At 43.4% G+C, this 20306-nt stretch overlaps 1 protein-coding gene across 1 annotated transcript in view; it reads right to left on the bottom strand.

The window, feature by feature from the left end:
- The window catches only part of LOC124804952 (ras-related and estrogen-regulated growth inhibitor), a 190723-nt gene that overhangs the window by 48826 nt on the left and 121591 nt on the right, over positions 1-20306 (bottom strand). The window contains exon 4 of the mRNA XM_047265339.1: positions 18462-18623. Within this exon, the coding sequence (XP_047121295.1) occupies positions 18462-18623 (162 nt within the window). The remainder of the gene's footprint in view (positions 1-18461; positions 18624-20306) is intronic.

The raw sequence follows: 20306 nt of genomic DNA, 5'->3' as shown, positions 1-20306 counted from the left end.
AGCTTCCCTGAACTTCCTATTTATTTCCTCCCTAAGTGATTTGTATTTCTGAATTTACCTGAACGTTTTCGTACTTCCTTCTTTCGTGGATCAGCTATAGTTATCCATGATTTCTTTGCAGTTACTTTCCTTGTACCTATGGTTCTCTTTCCAACTTACGTGATTGTCCGTTTTACAGATATCCATTCCTCTTCAACTGAAATGCCTACTGAGGTATTTCTTATCGCAATATCTGCAGCTCCAAAAAACTGCAAGCGGTGCTCCTCATTCCTTATTATTTCCGTGTCCCACTTCTTTGCGACCTGATTTTTCCTGTCTAGTCTCTTAAACTTCAGCCCACTCTTCACCAGTTCTAAACCGCCATCTGAGTCTATATCTGCTTCTGGGAACGCCTTACAATCCATTATCTCGTTTCGGACTCTCTGCCTGACCTTGATGTGATCTAACTGAAATTTTTCCGTATCTCCCTGCCTTCTCCAAGTCTGTCTCCTCCTCTTGTGATTCTTGATTAGAGTATTCGCTATTACTAGCTGAAATTTATTGCATAACTCAATTGTGAAGGAAGGAAGGACGATTGGTTTTAACGTCCCGCCACTAGAGAACTCAATTAGTATTTCTCCTCTCATTTCTCGAACCAAGCCCATATTCTCCGGTAACCCTTGCTGCTACTCCTTCCCCTACAACCGCATTCCAATGCCCGATGACAGATTTTCATTTACCTTTAAGGAGTGAATTATCCGTTCAGTATCGTCATATACCTTCTGTATATTTTCATCTTCGGCTTGCAAAGTCGGCATGTATACCTGAACTATCGTCGTCGGTGCTGGTTTACCGTCGACTCTGATGAGAACAACCCTATCACTAAACTGTTCACAATAACTCGTTCCCTGCCCTACCTTCCTGTAAAGAATCCCACTCTCGTTATACCGTTTTACTCTGTTATCAGAAATCCGTGTCTTCTTTCCATTTCACTTCATTGGCCCCCATTATATCTAAATTGAGCTTTAGCATTTCCCTTTTCAGATTTTCTAGTTTTCCTATCACGTTCAAACGTCAGACGTTCCACGCCCCGACTCGTAGAACATTATCTTTTCGTTGGTTATCCAGTCTTTTCCTCATGGCCACCTCCCTCTTGGCAGTCCCTCCTGGAGATCCGAATGGGGGATTAGTCCGGAAACTGTTGCCAATGGAGAGATCATCATGACGTACTTTCAGTTACAGGTCATATGTCCTGTGGATACACGTTATGTGTCTTTAATGCAATAGTTTCCATTGCCTTCTACCTTCCCATGCCGTTGATCATTGCTGATTCTTCCGCCTTTAGGGGCAATTCCCGCCCCCAACCCCCTAAAGGGTCAGAGAGTGCCCTAAACCTCTGTCGGCTCCTCCTCCCACTTTGACAAGGCTGTGGAAGAACGAGGGTGACTTCTTATGCCGGGAGTCATCGGCCGGTATTTCTGGTGACTTTTATTAAAAATGTAAACAGTGGCAAGGTTCGAACCTGGATCGAAGACGTTTGTGTTATTAAAGAAAGACGCTACCCCTAGAACACTGCTGCGAAGTGTTGGATTCGCTCAGAAAAACCCCCAGCGTAAGTTGGGTGGAGGTTCATCTGCTTCGAACAAGAGTGCATTAGTAGAGATGGAGAGCATTGCTCCCAAACAAGTCCCCTTTGCTTTGAATTGGTATTTTAGCAACCGCACCCATAATCAGCAACTGGACGCACCAACATATAGTCAAGTTTTATTGATTGGCGACTCCATAGTGTCCTGTGCACTACGACCAGATAATGGGTATATTTTGAAGGAGAGACAGCATTGGTCGTATATTTTTGTTTATTATCGCAAAATCGATTTTCGGTCACTTAGTGACCATCTTCAGTGCTAGAAGTTAAAAATTTTTTCACATTACGATCAGAGAGTATAAAACAGAAAATCAGAATTACATCTGCATATGAACATAACACTTGTTAGGAACGTACCTGTAATATATAACTTAAATTAGTAAGCACTGGTGTCAATAAGCTTACGGCGATCACATAGACTGAGGTCGCTGTTTACATGCACTTGTTCAGCAGACCTCGGTGTGACGGGGCTTGACACGCCCTCTATGTGACATGTGAAGGTCTGCTGAACAAGTGCATGTAAACAGCGACCTCAGTCTATGTGATCGCCGTAAGCTTATTGACACCAGTGCTTACTAATTTAAGTTATATATTACAGGTATGTTCCTAACAAGTGTTATGTTCATATGCAGATGTAATTGTGATTTTCTGTTTTATATTCTCTGATCGTAATGTGAAAAATTTTTAACTTCTAGCACTGAAGATGGTCACTAAGTGGCCGAAAATCGATTTTGCGATAATAAACAAAAATATACGACCAATGCTGTCTCTCCTTCCAAATATAGTCAAGTGTTACCGGTATTCAAACTCCACCCGAGTCCTGTCATAGCTCCGATTATGTTGACAGCCATATCTCATTTCTTAGCCGAATATATTGTGTGCATCTGGCAGGTTACTTATGGTAGTTGTAGAGTCCCAGGTATGTGACTACCATATTCGAAGGAAAGTGGTACGGCCTTCCAGGTTCGCTCTGTGGCTCGTAAACAACACTGGATTTGATTTAGCTGTTAATAGATCTAGTCCTTTTCTTGTGAGCCACTGTTGGGAAGCCAAAAATGCTGTTTTCAGTATTGACTTACACTCTTCTAGGGATGTATTTTCCATTTAAATATATAAAATCTCTGCGTATTGCAAAAGTTTCACCTTCTCCGGGAATTATCGATGACGAAGATATTAAACAGATGTGTCGAAACCGATCCTTGCGACAACACAATAATCGTAGTCCGTACTTCTACACTATGCCCTTCATGTACGGCTAGTTGCAACCGATCAAAGAGAAAAAGGAAGAGGAGTTCTTCAAATTGTGCCTTCAGTTTTGTGGCTAGCTGTGGGAGTAGCTGCTTAGGTTCAGAAATAAAGCTAGAAGATAAGCGTTTCGGCTGAAACAGAGCTGTATGTCACAAACCAGATGCGTGACAACATATTCAGCACCTTTCGCATTCCGAAAATCCGCCTTATTACTAGAAAACTGGTCGTGGTATTCAAACCTCCACTCTATACGGAATTGGACCATTCTTTTCAACATTTTGTGGGAACATTGTAGCAATGTTGTTGGTTGGTATTTTACAACCGAATCAGGAACTTTCCTGGTTTGAGCAGCGATGGTGTCCATATTCATTTATTTTGGAACGCTGAAGATCGTTGTTACTATTAATGAAAAGAATATTCCAGGTCTGCCTATTGAATATCGTTGTTCAGTTTTACGAAGGGTGTTCAGTAATTAATGCAACAGTATTTTTTTAATGCTGGTTGGTTTCATCCAGGATTTCAATACATGGTATCATTCCCCATCTTTTGGGTACAAAATCTTATTTTTCAACTTGGCAACTACTTGCTGCGTCTATAACCTTCCCACCATCCATGTGCTGCATCCTTCATTGGGCCAAACAAAAGGTTCAGATGGCTCTGAGCACTATGGGACTTAACTTCTGAGGTCATCAGTCCCCTATAACTTAGAACTACTTTAACCTAACTAAGCTACGGACATCACACACATCCATGCCCGAGGTAGGATTCGAACCTGCGACTGTAGCGGTCGCGCGGTTCCAAACTGTAGGGCCTAGAACCGCCTAGAACCGGCCGGCACCAAACACGAGGAAGTCGGAAGGAGCGAGAACTGGGCTGTAGGGTGGGTGAGGAAGAAGAATACCCCAGCTGGTGCACGGGGATGTCATCACTACAAACAGAGACATCCAGTTGCGCAGCGAGTTGATTGTGATCCGTCGATCACCTCCGATGAAAGTATCCACATGTTCCATCATTGAAAGAGTCACAGCTGCGTGTGGCCGGCTGGCAAACGGGAGATCGGACTAGTTTGCGCGACCTTGTTGCGATGATAACTGGCGACTAGCCCAACGAGTCACCGTGCTTTTGTCCACTGCTAGGTCTGCGTAGGCATTCTGGAAGAGACCATGGATACCTGTGATGCTCCGGTTTCCCGCGAAAAGAAACGCAATGGCAGCTCTCTGCTTGGAAAGCAACTCCGTTACAGACGCCATTTTGAATGCTACTTACAGCGCCGCCACCTGTTGGAAATTCATGGAACTATAGGGGTTGAAGCGGCAATATTCGACGATGACCCACAACAAATTCCGCATTTTTTTAACCGAAACTGGCCGAGGAAAAAATGTTGCATTACTTATCGAACACCCTTGTATTTTTGTCTAATTTGTTTGAAATACGCGAAGAAGCATAGCTATTCAGCTGTCCCGAGTTTCCAATGGAAACTTTCCGTTGCTGACGTAATAGGAAGTGGCATTTCTGGTGAGCACTAACGTTCGTAATCAGCTGTTTGAATGACTTAAGGCATCACTAACGTTCTTCGTGATGGTATCCACTCATAGTTGTCAACATGGTTTGCTTTAAAATGGTATGTGTATCTTGGTACACATGATTCCCAAATAGTTCAAAATGTTCAAATGTGTGTGAAATCTTGTGGGAGTTAACTGCTAAGGTCATCAGTCCCTAAGTTTACACACTACTTAACCTAAATTATCCTAAGGACAAACACACACACACCTATGCCCGAGGGAGGACTCGAACTTCCGCCGGGAACAGCCGCACAGTCCATGACTGCAGCGCCTTAGACTGCTCGGCTAATCCCGCGCGGCTCCCAAATATTTAGGATCTAGTGAAACTGATTTCAAGTCAGCAGAGATTTCAGTTGCATAACCTTCTAGACTTCTCACAATGCCTAGCGTCTGGTCGTATGTCACCATTAGCTTTAAACAGTGGGGTGAAAGAGATGTACGTTTATTTCCTACGCAGACGCTGCGACGAAATTCTCGTCGGTTAATTTTGACGTTACCGTGATGCAGGTCAGTTTGTTGTCGGAGCAGAAAGGGCTGGCGGCATTTGCTGCTAATGGGTAACCGGATTTTCCCCTGCGCTCCCGGAGGACAGAATTTCATTAGCGAGAGAGCCCAAGGTTCGGACGAATGTTTGTCTGCTTGGGGAAACTTGTAAACTAATTGCATTGATTTAACTTTCGGCCCTGATGGTACATAAAAGGGAAATTTGGAAACAGTGTTTATATCGGCGGTTCCCCCCAGAGGACAATATTTTCAAGCTCAGCGTGCTAGATGGAGTGAAAGGGGGCACCCATGGAAGACCTTTACACTGTTCCGATATACTACACCGACCGTCACCTAGATAATAATGGTGCGTCTCAAGGTTTTCAGGTAAAGGCCCTTTTAGGCAAGTTTTTAAGGACTAACTGTCGGTAAACCTCACACTGCTGAGATTCAGCTACAAACGTGAGAGAAAGAAGTCGATTTCTGAGCTTCACGTGACAAATGACACTAAATTAGCATCTTCGAATATAACTCTTGGACTAACATTTTTTGTTTGAAATTGTTTTGATGTGTTGCGCTGGCTCAGTAACATCAAGAAAATATGTTATTCGTATTGATAACTTTAAGCAGTGTTTAAAAAAAAAAAGACAAGATGCAAATATGGTAGGATAAAGGATATACTTAGAAAGATCTTTTTAATGTTATATTGAGTTTAACCTTCTCTTGTATTTATTATACGAAAAAAATTACTTCAGTTCTGCTATTTCAACAGATGAAGCCACCTATAAATTGGAAATAATCGTTTTTCTTTAGGAATGATTACAAAACAACCCATTTACCGGTTTTCAACATGGGTTTTTCTGCACCCTGGAGTATTTAAAATATTTTTTCTGATCAGTGGACCGAGAGAGCGGGTCGAAGAATTTTTTGGGGGCCTTAGAAGACAGTGTCTCAAAGGTTTCCTACAATGAGAAATGAAACTAAGATTGAAACCTGGAACCATCCAAACCAACTGACCAGACAAATGTCAAAATGCACGAACACGGAGTTACCTGACATAGTAAACCGAGAAAACGTGAATGTGCCTGCCTGTAATCATCAATTCTGTATGAGAAGATTATTTGTAATTTGAAAATAGTGGACGCGATTAAGTCAGAAGAAATGCTTTAATAAATGAAAAAAAGGTTTTTCCTTTTCACAAGAACAAAAATGTATTTGAAGCAGTACCATAATTTCTCATTATTTCTGCTTCTTAATTTAAGTATTACTTGAGTCGGCGGCTGTACCAAGATTTTACACCACAGAACTGGCCCAACATATGATGTAACTATTCAGCAACAGCAACAAAACAGATTTTGCGATTCAGATCACACTGCATATCATTCTCCCATTTGAAATTCTGAACTTCACTTCATTTAAAGAAATTCCCAAGCCGAGTGAGGTGGCGGAATGGTCAAGACAACGCTCCCCCCCCCCCCCCCCCCGACCCCCCTCTGTCGGGAGGACGCCCGACAGACAGATTTAGGCTTTCAGTGTTTCTCTGAATCGCTTAAGGCAAATGCAGGGTTGGTTCCTTTGCAAGGACACGGTCGATTTCCTTTCACGTCACTGCCCATTCCGAGCCCATGCTCCATCTCTGATGACCTCTTCGTCTACTACAAGGCCAAATCTTTACAGTTTCGAAGCGATTCTAGGCAGTATGAACTTCACGAGTAAACAGTATGAACTTCACGAAGAGACAGCCTGAATTTCACAAAACATTTCAACGTAGAACGTTTGTGAAATGGATATTTTGTTTGAAAAATATTCTTCGTGGTATGATAGCTGGTGACGTGATGAACGGAACAAATGTCTGGAATTACTTCATAATTACTTTCTATCCGCCCAGCGACGAACGATTGTTTTGTAACAACAGATTCACATTTGCTTGAACGTCCCCCGTGTTTTTTAACAAGTACCAGTCGACAAAGCAGCAGAAAAAGACGAGCCGAGTAACGGCATATCGCATTCTCGTGACTACTTTTTCACGCCGTATGGAACACCTAAACGTGTGTGGGGATGTGTCCCACAGTTGTCGACTTTTCACGAAAGTAAAAAATAAAAATAAACCTTATCTATCACCAGGCGCAGCTGAGAACGCAATCGTGACAGATGCTCCGTCACTTAACGTTCTGTCGGTAGGTCCCATTGGACGTACATTTGGACGGTCTTGCGGTTACCAGTTACGGACGGCATCATCAAAAAGGTTGCCCTTAGTACGTGATACCCTTTTTCCAAATTAATCGGATAATCGATCGCTCCAAAGATGGAACGACGCAACATAGTAGTATAATTATATAAACGTAATCTGTGACTTTTCAAATGTGAACTAATGTCTGTTGAAACAAATGATTTTTTTTTTTTTTTTTTTTTTTTTTTTTTTTTTTTTTTTTTTTTTTTTTTTTTTTTTTGAGGGATCTTGCCTACCTCACTGTCTTCTCTCGTAGCTTCCGATGTGGGCGCACGCTTAGAAGGAGGTGCGGTATTTCTAGCGTCTGCATATTTTTTGTCAGTATATCAGTTGAAATCCATCATTGTATGTACCTCGTCCTAGCCCGTATTTATCTGTTTCAGTATTAATTTGAGACGATGCATTGTGCAAGACTTGATAACGTCATGCAACTGATCGGCCGCCATTGTTGCAGCTTATATCTTTTCATGATTTACAAAATCCGGTGATTCAAACTTTTATTGTCGGTACAATGTCTATCGTAATCCTATTAATGATTGACCTCGAAAATCAGTAACGCCGATTTTAAAGCAATTTTTTTTTAAATTTCGTTTCCTATATCAAAACGTCTCGTCTTTCCAATTGAAAGAAAATCAGCCCTCGGTCACTGTTTTTAACAAATTAACCTGGTTTCGACACTGCTACCAGTGTCTTCCTCAGAATTTAAAACAAAGAATGGTCTATATTCTATAACATGGTCACAGAATTAAGACTAAAAAGTATGAAGAGTACAGAAAAATCAATACCATCTGTCGATCGTTGCTATTTTTTGATCTTTCGTTGTCAACTAATCCTTTACATTCTTTCTGTCTAATATGTCATTCCCATTCATTTTTATAGGTTTCTGACGAAAGATCTCTAAACTACCGGTACCTTTTTTTGTGCGCCGGTCGTGGTGGCCGAGCGGTTCTAGGCGCTTCAGTCGGGAACCGCGCGACCGCTACGGTCGCAGGTTCGAATCCTGCCTCGGGCATGGATGTGTGTGATGCCCTTAGGTTAGTTAGGTTTCTACATCTACATCCACACTCCGCAAGCCACCTGACGGTGTGTGGCGGAGGGTACTTTGAGTACCTCTATCGGTTCTCCCTTCTATTCCAATCTCGTATTGTTCGTGGAAAGAAAGATTGTCGGTATGCCTCTGTGAATGCTCTAATCTCTCTGATTTTATCCTCATGATCTCTTCGAGAGATTTACGTAGGAGGGAGCAATATACTGCTTGACTCCTCGGTGAAAGTATGTTCTCGAAACTTCAACAAAAAGCCTGTACCGAGCTACTGAGCGTCTCTCTTGCAGAGTCTTCCACTGGAGTTTATCTATCATCTCCGTAAAGCTCTCGCGATTACTGAATGATCCTGTAACGAAGCGCGCTGCTCTCCGTTGGATCTTCTCTCTCTCTTCTATCAACCCTATCTGGCACGGATCCCACACTGCTGAGCAGTATTCAAGCAGTGGGAGAACAAGTGTACTGTAACCTACTTCCTTTCTTTTCGTATTGCATTTCTTTAGGATTCTTCCAATGAATCTCAGTCTGGCATCTGCTTTACCGACGATCAAATTTATATGATCATTCCATTTTCAATCACTCCTAATGCCTACTTCCAGATACTTTATGGAATTAACTGCTTCCAGTTGCTGACCCACTATATTGTTGCTAAATGATAAAGGATCTTTCTTTCTATGTATTCGCAGCACATTACACTTGTCTACATTGAGATTCGATTGCCATTCCCTGGACCATGCGTCAATTCGTTGAAGATCCTCCCGCATTTCAGTACAATTTTCCATTGTTACAACCTCTCGATATACCACAGCATCATCCGCAAAAAGCCTGAGTGAACTTCCGATGTTATCCACATGGTCATTTATGTATACTGTAAAAAGCAACGGTTCTACGACACTCTCCTGCGGCACACCTGAAATCACTCTTACTTCGGAAGACTTCTCTCCATTGAGAATGACATGCTGCGTTGTAAGTTAAGTTGTTAAGTGGTTGTTAAGTATTTCTAAGTTCTAGTGGACTGGGGATCTTAGATGTTAAGTCCCATAGTCCTCAGAGCCATTTTTTTGAAGGTGAGGGAAGTGTGCCAGCCAGTCTGAGTGCTGTGGCACTCATGCCAATGCAAGGGTTGCGAGCCAAGTTGTTGTCCACCCCTGCCTTATCTTTTCTAGTCTTGATAAAGGCCTCAATTCGTCGAGGAAGAGTGTCCCCGGCCTTTTCAACGTATCCATCTGATGCCACTCTTGGATAATTATGTTTCCTGGAGCCACCAAATTGTGTGGATGTCGTCGATTGCTATGTTTCACACACAATTCCAAATACCCTCAGACATTTTCCACAGTACTAAGATCCGATGGTTAATCGGGTCGATCGACCTTCGATAGGATGCCTGAGTGCAGTCAAACCAGGATCGTATGTGTGTAGCTCTGAAAAGATGGCTTTTGTCACCTTGGAAGACAAGAATGTCCGCAGCGAAAGAAAGGACAATACTTGGTCATCGAGGCTGTTGAGATAAACATCCTGATTCAGGTTTACAGTAACCTGAATCAGTGGGCCCATGTCACTGTATGAAACATACCTCTAAAATGTCACAGAACCACCACCTCTGATCTGAACTGCATCTTCCCTTCACCGCAGGCTGAACTCACCACTGGGTCATCGGAACACTCGACGACTCGTATCATTTGAAAAGAGGCAATATCGCTGCTCCTCTGGCCGCACGATACGCCTGCAGTCCACTAAGTTCAGTCTCTATGTTGTTTGGCCCACTGAAGGCTTCGAGTTTTATGTTCAACTTGAGACAATAGCTTCTTGCGAAATATGCAACTCCAAGTATCCACTGCATACAGTCATCTTTGAAATGTTCGATGGGAAACTGGTTCGGATGGACCTCCACTCATTGAAAGCAGTTCCTGTCTGGTTCGAAACCAGATATCATTGACAAGGCCTGATACTCATCAGATGAAACTGTGTCCAGACCACCGGACTTAGCTATTGTTGTTTAAACTTTGTCTGGTTCATTGCAAAAAAAAAAAAAAAAAAAAAAAAAAAATGGTTCAAATGGCTCTGAGCACTATGGGACTTAACATCTAAGGTCATCAGTCCACTACAACTTAGAACTACTTAAACCCAACTAACCTAAGGACATCACACACATCCATGCCCGAGGCAGGATTCGAACCTGCGACCGTAGCGGTCGCGCGGTTCTAGACTGAAGCGCCTAGAACCGGGTTCATTGCAAGCCCATAACTTGAGAGAATTCAAAAATTCATTAAAGACTTTCGACTGTTCGAGAAAAGACAACAAGAACGCTTACTGGCCGTAGTTTGTCTCACACCCTGACCCACGTTCCAGAGGCGGTGCCTTGCTTCTGATCGTCTGGAATCTGCACGCCAGCACTGGAGATGGATGTCCACTGAGCAGCGACAGGTGAAATACGCGTCTATCCTTGGCGCCATATCGACCCCTACATGCAGTTTGTTTTGCCTCAACACGATGGTATGAAGCACAAACACAGTGCTACGTGCCATACAGCTTGCAGTGTACGTTGGAACTCCAAGAGCACTAGGATGAGTTTAGCCTACCATCCTGGCCATCGAAGTCCCTGAATTTAAACGCAATGGAGAACCTGAGGCACCATATGGATCGTGCTGTTCGAGCAATGGATCCTCAACCGAGAGACATGGCGCAGATGCCTGGTCACTGCGCTGGAGCCGGCATATGCGTGGCTCCACAGCTCTGTCGGCGCTTTCCAGAACCTCACGGACTCTCTTCGTGTACGCCCCGCATCAGTCCGCCCTGCGAAAGGAGGTTATTCAGGCTTTTGTGCAAATGATTAGCTTTTCAAAGCATTCACACAAGGTTGGCGCCCGTGGCGACACCTACAACGTGCTGACATGAGGAAAGTTTCCAGCCGATTTCTCATACACAAACAGCAGTTGACCGGCGTTGCCTGGTGAAATGTTGTTGTGATACCTCGTGTAAGGAGGGGAAATGCGTACCATCACGATTCCGACTTTGATAAAAGTCGGATTGTAGCCTATCGCGATTGCGGTTTATCGTATCGCGACATTGCTGCTCGCGTTGGTCGAGATCCAATGACTGTTAGCAGAATATGGAATCGGTGGGTTCAGGAGGGTAATACGGAACGCCGTGCTGGATCCTAACGGCCTCGTATCACCAGCAGTCGAGATGACAGGCATCTTATCCGCACGGCTGTAACGGATCGTGCAGCCACGTCTCGATCCCTGAGTCAACAGATGGGGACGTTTGCAAGACAATAACCATCTGCACGAACAGTTCGACGACGTTTGCAGCAGCATGAACTATCAGCTCGGAGACCGTGGCTGCGGTTACCCTTGATGCTCCGTCAGACAGGAGCGCCTGTGATGGTGTACTCAACGACGAACCTGGGTGCACGAATGGCAAAACGTCATGTTTTCGGATGAATCCAGGTTCTGTTTACAGCATCGTGATGGTCGCATCCGTGTTTGGCGACATCGCGGTGAACGCACATTGGAAGCGTGTATTCGTCATCGCCATACTGGCGTATCGCCCGGCGTGATGGTATAGGGTGCCATTGATTACACGTCTCGGTCACCTCTTGTTCGCATTGACGGCACTATGAACAGTGGACGTTACATTTCAGATGTGTTATGACCCGTGGCTCTACCCCTCATTCGATCCCTGCGAAACCCTACATTTCAGCAGGATAATGCACAACCGCATGTTGCAGGTCCTGTACGGGCCTTTCCGGGTACAGAAAATGTTCGACTGCTGCCCTGGCCAACACATTCTCCAGATCTCTCACCAACTGAAAACGTCTGGTCAATGGTGGCCGAGCAACTGGCTCGTCACAATACGCCAGTCACTACTTTTGATGAACTGTGGTATGGTGTTGAAGCTGCATGGGCAGCTGTACCTGTACACGCCATCGAAGCTCTGTTTGACTCAATGCCCTTGCGTATCAAGGCTGTTATTACGTGAAAATTTATTACGTGAAAATGTAATCACATGTCAGTTCTAGTATAATATATTTGTCCAATGAATACTCGTTTATCATCTGCATTTCTTCTTGGTGTAGCAGTTTTAATGGCCAGTAGTGTAGTTGTAGATTTATGTCAGGGACACTGCGATAGAAGGTAGTATAAGGCTTATGTGATCACAAATATTCTGTTTGGATGATTTAACTGAGAAATGTGACAGCTAAATTGTAAATTGCTTCCCTTATTAAAAGTTATTCTGTTTGGATCATTTAACTGAGAGATGCGATAGCTAAATTGTAAGTTGCCTCTCTTATTAAAGATTGTAACTCTGCTTGGCGCATCGTACAGCCTTTGCTTGGAGACACTACCTCAGCGAGAAGTGAGTAACTTTGTAATATTTTGGCAATTAGAACTAATCATTGAACACTACACGAACGAACGATACGAGACTGATTTATTTTGCAGTTTCTAACAAGAGCGTCGTTGCTTCGGTATGGATGCTATTAGTGAGAGTGCGTGGTTTTAGTGAAGTGAACTGTAAAAGTAATTGAGAAACATTATTTGTGCCGAAAATGTACATCCAAAGAAGTGCTTATTGCTTATAACGCACTAGGTGGCACTATTTGTGACTTTGCTGCATGAAAATGCAGTTGAACAACTTTTCACAAGGCTTACTTCATTTACTTAGTGAATCTAGATGTTAAGCATCTTAACAGATAATAAAAAGGACTTTAGTGAAACGCCCAGTTTCCTGCACCTTTTCTTGACTGAGTTTAAAAAGAAGGGACAGACCACACACATCTACAAGAATCTTATTAAAACTGTTTATCCGCGTAACGTCGACGTGGCAACCATAGATATTGTCCACTCAGAAATACAGACTTATATCCAAGTAACGATCTAAGCAAAAACAAAAAATCTGCATTTTGCTAGGTAAAGCATTCTTAGCTCTTCAGAGTTGATTTATCTATCGTGAATACGAAAACAATTACGCAAAAATGTAATAACTTGCACGGGTACAAAAAAGCATCTGAGTTTCCAGAGATAAGAAATCTAACAAATGAAAAATTATTGTCGAAACCTGACTAATGATGAGCAAATGTACAAATTACATTGAAAATAACGACCAAAACCATGTTTGTAGTCTGAAAAAAGATAAAATGTAAAACGTCCTTGAAAACTATCTCAGAAGCAACAAGGATAGATAGGAAAAGCGTTATACATGAACTGTTATGATTTACAGAGGAGTTCAGAGCGATTAAAAGTACATTCACGAGCGTCTCCCTGTGTATGATCGAGACGCTGTCAGTATTACATAGGAATGTGAGTACCATCTACGAAACTTCCTGGCAGATTAAAACTGTATGTCGACCCAGACTCGAACTTGGGACCTTTGTCTTTCGCGGGCGAGAGCAAGGTGCTGGTGGAATTAAAACTGTAAGGAGGGGTCCTGAGTTGTGCTTAGGTAGCTCAGTAGGTGCATGGTGGCCTAGCGTGTTCGATCAGAGGGTTAACTGCCCTCTCTAATAAAAAAGAAAGAGTGAATGGATCAACGATGAACTTCAACAGGCGTAACGGGACATCCGCCCCGAGCAAACGCAGCGAACCATACCGAACAAAATAAGAGGAGTAACAAAAAAAAAAAAAAAAAAAAGGTCGTTAAGCACTTTCCCGCGAAAGGTAAAGGTCCCGAGTTTGAGTCTCGTTCGGGCACACAGTTTTAACCTGCCCGAAAGTTTCATATCAGCACGCGCTCCGCTACAGAGTGAAAATTTCATTCTAGTACCATCTACATCTGTATTCTGCGAACCTTCCATTTGTATAAGGAACTCGGGGAATAAATATTGCTTATATGCCTCAAATGTCACAGTCAGAAAACCGGTATTTACAATTTCCTAAACAACTTTTTGGCAACTGTCAAGCGTCTACTTTAGTGTGCTTGGCAGTTGACACTTTTCAGATACTTCATTATAGTCTTTCGCGGGACAGGCGACACTATCCGTGTACTATTGGGACGTTAAAATTGCGTACGGGAGCACGAATCGAAACCGGAATATTGTTTCGTGTCTTATAAATGGAACTACCCGTATACGATCCACAACCCGCCAGCATAGCTTAACTTCAGTCAATATCTCTCCCCTAGTTTTCAAACTTTGCGGAAGCTGGACTAGCACTCTGCACAAAAGCGGCATCTGCTGCCAATAATGGAACATTGATTGTGGAAGTCAAGTTACCGAGTTCAAATCGCGGTGCGGTAGACAGTTTTCATCTGTTTCGAAGTTTCAAAACAGTAAACACCCTTCTCCAGAGTGAATGACACAATCTGAATATGTATTGCTATCCGTAAAGGAACATACTGGAGGAAGGAAGAAGTGAAATATGCATGCAGCCTATCTTTGTGTCACAGCTTTGGTATACATCTGTTATATAACCGAAAAGCAGTTTACTGGAGTATGTTTGTTTTTGGTTGGAGTCTATGGTGCACGTTCTAGGCAGAAACGAGAAAAAAGCGTTTTTTTTTATCAGGATGAAAAAGGAATATTTTGATGTTGATAACAATGGCACTGATGAGTAGAGATATAAAAGACAGTGAAGTAGCATAGTGAGGAAGTTTGTTTCGACGATCGTATTGACAACAGCGTTGAGAATATGCGAAGTTTGCAGATTATGTCGTGCAAGAATTGTTGTGCTACGTTTCAGAAGCCTCTATATTTCTAGTTATTTTTGTCTCGCCTAACAGGAAGAGGTCCGTGTTTTCTGTTGTATAGCGACCCCTTAAGGAAGCAAACTATGATTCTGAAGTTTATGACTTCCGATAGTCGTTGGTTAACGGCAGCTGCAGCGCTTTTAGTAGCGTTCGTATGTAACTTTCTTCGAGGAATATAACGCCCTTCATAAACCGGGTATTTCAAGATGAAATGCGTATATGACGAGATAGTATTGACCATTCTGAAGGGATAACCACGGGTAAATTATACTCCACTACTTCCTAAATAAGCTGTTCGCATAAGTTATTCGAAATTGTTAAGTAAATGAGCAGATTTTCACTTCTCTAAACATTTCATTTTTCGCCATTGGTGGTTAAAGGGAAAATTTTAAAAACTGGCTTCCTTTTTCCGCCTTCGGTGATTACAGTAATGCTTATGATTTCCATGTAGTGGATTAATTTTTAGTGTGCTAAGCGAATATAAACCGATGAGCCAGAACACTGTTATTACCATCTTCGGAACACAATACAGCACCTGTTCTGCGTAGCGTGGATTCGACAAGTCTTTGCAAGCTTTCAGGAGGCATGTGGCAAGAGATGTCTACCTACAGGTCAGCACTCCCGGTAAATTACGGACCGGTGATTTGAAGATGAGGAGCAGGCGTCGGTTAATGTCGCGTATGTGTTCCATTCGGTTCAGAGTACGCGATTTTGGTGGGCAAGACATCAACGTAAGTTCACTATCACGCCCCTCAAACAACTATAGCACAATTTTAGCCTTGTGACACGAACGTTATCCTGTTGGAAGATAGCATCGCCGTCGAGGATGCAAGTGGCTTACAATAAGTTCCACAGCTGCCATCGTGGCTTGGATTGGCTCGAGCAGTCGGTTCCCCTGGATGACGGCATATCCGGACACGACCATTAACTTGGTGAAACGAGGAACGTGATTCATGCGATAAAACGACACAGTCACATGTTTCGATGACCCAATCTCTATGGTCCCGGGGCCACTGCAACCGTTGTAACAAAAAAAAGAAAAAAAAATGTGTGTGAAATCTTATGGTACTTAACTGCTAAGGTGATCAGTCCTTAAGCTTACACACCACTTAACCTAAACTATCCTAAAGACAAACACACACACCCATGCCCGAGGGAGGACTCGAACCTCCTCCGGGATCATCCGCACAGTCCATGACTGCAGCGCCTTAGACCGCTCGGCTAATCCCGCGCGGCCAATCGTTATAGACCATGTCGTTGGCTCAACATGCGTACACGAAGGCGGAAACCAACGTTGAACAATGTGCTCTGAAGGGTGTGCTCCGTAACACCTGTGCCCACACCAGCATTGTATCCTGCCAACAGATCTGCCACAGATCGACGCCTATCTTCTTTGCAGAACGCAAAAATCTCCGACCTCCACGTTCTGTGATGCGTGGTCGTCCAACATCTTGCTGCCTACTCGTGGTTTAACCTCCTTTCCAGTACTTTCCATAGATACTTGCGACGCTGAACTGTTAGAAGAACCTGTTCTTTTAATGTGAAAATTACTTCAGAAACTAAAAGTGAAACAATATTACTACGATTTACTTTACACCATTGCTACTAAAAATAAATTTATTTCGATTTATTGAGTTTCCTGGAAATCTTATAAAGTTCGATGCAGCTAATAAAATACTACCTGAGTACATCACCCTAAGCATAAAATGCGAGGAATACTACAGTAGGCCGGCCGAAGTGGCCGCGCGGTTCTAGGCGCTGCAGTCTGGAACCGCGAGACCGCTACGGTCGCAGGTTCGAATCCTGCCTCGGGCATGGATGTGTGTGATGTCCTTAGGTTAGTTAGGTTTAAGTAGTTCTAAGTTCTAGGGGACTAATGGCCTCAGTAGTTGAGTCCCATAGTGCTCAGAACCATTTGAACCAATTCTACAGTAGGTGGAGGTGGAACAGATGAGAGTGTTGGCTGAAAACTGCAGGTAGTCATATTTTCTTCGCAATCGTACAAGTACTTCAGATTTGGGACGAACGTGGTAGCATGAGAAGTAAATGAGTGGATAAGAAAGAGTAAGTAATAGCAATACAAAAGCTGCCGAGGGAGTAACAACCGCATACGTGTTATAGCTCTCAAATAAAGCAGTTGGACGCCGAGAAGACATTTTATTAGAATAGACACACATTATTTTCCGTAGATTATTGTGAATCCTCGAATTCGTAAATATGTCCGACAAAAAGACACATAATATATATGAAGATGGTATCTATTCTTTCGGGAACCGTGCATCTGGGTGGCTCAGATGGATAGAGTGTCTGCCATGTAAGCAGGAGATTCCGGGTTCGAGTCCCGGTCGGGGCGCACATTTTCAGCTGTCCCCATTGATGTATATCAACAACACCTGTCGGTAGCTAAGGGTTTCGATTTAATTGTCATTTCGTTCTAGAGAAGCTGCACGGTCATCAATGGTATCTGTTCTTTCGGGAACAGATACCATAGTTATAGGCTACACGGCCAATGACCTTCTTCTATGCGAATGCGCACGCTTTGCCAGAACTCTTGCGGAACTCGTCAGCTTAGTCTGGTGCGAGTAATGAGTGAATGGGCAAATATCTATTAGGAACAGTATGAATGTAGGTTGTGGACAGTTGGGAATGTGGGTCTCACGGGAGGCGTGCAAGGGGTAAGTCCCTGCAGTCGCACCATCCTCTGTGTTCTCGGTGGCTCAGATGGACGACGAATCCACGATCACGACGGACGCTCTATTTTTCCCTGACGCTGTCTTTTTCCCCTCACAAAAAACATCGGCAATCCGCTGGATTGGAGGACACGCATGGCATCATTACGTGCTCTCGCGGACCTTGATATCGAGCATGGGCTATTGGCATTATCTACTAGAACAACACGAAATCATCCGACGCCACTCTAAATATAAAACGCATTTTGCGAACTTTCTAGGCAGCATGTTTCATAACCCCCCGAAGCGGTGGGGAGTCCCAAGTTTACGTTGTTTCGAGGGACGGGATATTACTCCCAGTGAAATGACGAGGATGTCACTTCGGCCCTATATTTCTTTCCTTTCTTTTTCATATATGACTTTTCTTTTGGGACATTAAAATTAAATGAATACAACAAATAATATTGTTAATAATAAAAAAATACATAAATGTACAATGTTTCCTTCCTGCTGCCACTCCCTTATCCTGTCAGGAGACGGGGACACCTTGGCCAGGCCTCCAAGTACGACCCCTGCCCACTCTGCCCCCTGACCTACTACACCTTTAAAAACAAAACAAAAAAACAGAAACAAATTTTTAAAAAATAAAAAAAGATGGATAGAGCGTCTGCCATATAAGCAGGAGATCCCGGGTTCGAGTCCCGGTCGGGGCGCACATTTTCACCTCTCCCCATTGATGTATATCAACAACACCTGTCAGCAGCTAAGGTTTCGATTTAATTATCTTTTCCAATAATATATATTTACAACAAAAATATGTATATTAATGTACATATTTGTCACCATATTTCGGATATATAATTGGAAGAAGCTTCTTACAAGTTGTGAACAGAAGTGGCTGGCAGGCGCGACCCACCTTGTGCGTGGCGGGCCCGAGCCGGCGCCGGCGCTTGTTGTAGTTGATGAGGAACTTGAGACGGTTGCACTCGTCGAAGGAGCACTTGTCCGTCACCGAGTACATCAGCACGAACGCCTCCGCCCAGCGGATGTTCGCCTCCAGCGTCACGCACTCGCTCTCCTGCACAGACGGCAAGCCTGGCACTCCCCACGTACTCACCCAGCGGCAAAGCTGACAATGAAATGGCGCATCTCTTATCAGTCAAGCAGAGAGCTTATTCGAGTGGGCAGCATAGTTTGAGGGAACTGAATACACAGTACGAAAGGTAGACAGTAAGTATTGATTGTTATGCTTACTTACTTTACTTTTTACGCGATCAGGTCCAGATGACCGAGCGCTGCTAAAAGATTCCTCCTCCACTGGGTTCTGTTTTGTGCCTCCTGGCGCCAATCATTCTCTGTTCCAATCTGCAGCAAGTCCTCATGGATCCCATCCCTCCATCTCTTCCTCGGTCTTCCTAGTGGGCGTCTCCCATAGGGAGTATAGTGCATAGCTTTCAAAGGCCATCGGCATTTATCCATCCGACTGACATGTCCTGCCCATACAAGGCGCTTGGTTCTCATCAATCCTACAATGTTTGGTTTATTGTACATTTCGTCTAGTTCACAATTATGTCTGATCCTCAATTCTCCAGTGATCTAATCTTGTACTGGGCCAAAGATCTTCCTTAAGACTTTCCGCTCAAATACAAGAAGATTGTTCAAGTCTTTTTTTCGGACAATCCAAGTTTCACAACCATACAATACTGAAGGTGGCAGCGGTAAAATACAGGGAGCGAAAGGCTATTTACAATTTGTACAGAAACCAGATGGCAGTTATAAGAGTCGAGGGACATGAAAGGGAAGCAGTGGTTGGGAAGGGAGTAAGACAGGGTTGTAGCCTCTCCCGATGCTATTCAATCTGTATATTTAGCAACCAGTAAAGGAAACAAAAGAAAAGTTCGGAGTAGGTATTAAAATCCATGGAGGAAAAATAAAATCTTTGAGGTTTGCCGATGACATTGCAATTCTGTCAGAGACAGCAAAGGACTTGGAGGAGCAGTTGAACGAAATGGACAGTGTCTTGAAAGGAGGATACAAGATGAACATCAACAAAAGCAAAACGAGGATAGTGGAATGTAGTCGAATTAAATCGGGTGATGCTGAGGAGACTTAAAGTAGTAAAGGAGTTTTGCTATTTGGGGAGCAAAATAACTGATGATGGTCGAAGCAGAGAAGATATAAAATGTAGACTGGCAATGGCAAGGAAAGCGTTTCTGAAGAAGAGAAAATTTGTTAACATCGAGTATAGATTTAAGTGTCAGGAAGTCGTTTCTGAAAGTATTTGTATGGAGTGTAGCCATTTATGGAAGTGAAACATGGACGATAAATAGTTTGGACAAGAAGAGAATAGAAGCTTTCGAAATGTGGTGCTACAGAAGAATGCTGAAGATTAGATGGATAGAATTGGGGAGAAGAGGAGTTTGTGGCACAGCATGACAAAAAGAAGGGACCGGTTAGTAGGACATGTTCTGAGGCATCAAGGGATCACAAATTTAGCACTGGAGGGCAGCTTGGAGGGTAAAAATCGTAGAGGAAGACCAAGAGATGAATACATAAGCAGATTCAGAAGGATGTAGGTTGCAGTAGGTACTGGGAGATGAAGAAGCTTGCACAGGATAGAGTAGCATGGAGAGCTGCATCAAACCAGTCTCAGGACTGAAGACCACAACAACAACAACAACAGTACTACGGGTTGAAACATTGTTTTATACAGCTAGAGTTTGAAATTCCGCAAGAGACCACAAGGTGCAAGAAGTTGACT

The sequence above is a fragment of the Schistocerca piceifrons genome, chromosome 7, assembly GCF_021461385.2.
Source record: "Schistocerca piceifrons isolate TAMUIC-IGC-003096 chromosome 7, iqSchPice1.1, whole genome shotgun sequence".
Classification (NCBI taxonomy): domain Eukaryota; kingdom Metazoa; phylum Arthropoda; class Insecta; order Orthoptera; family Acrididae; genus Schistocerca; species Schistocerca piceifrons.
Note: the sequence above shows the minus strand (reverse complement) of the source record. Positions and strands in the feature narration are given on the sequence as shown.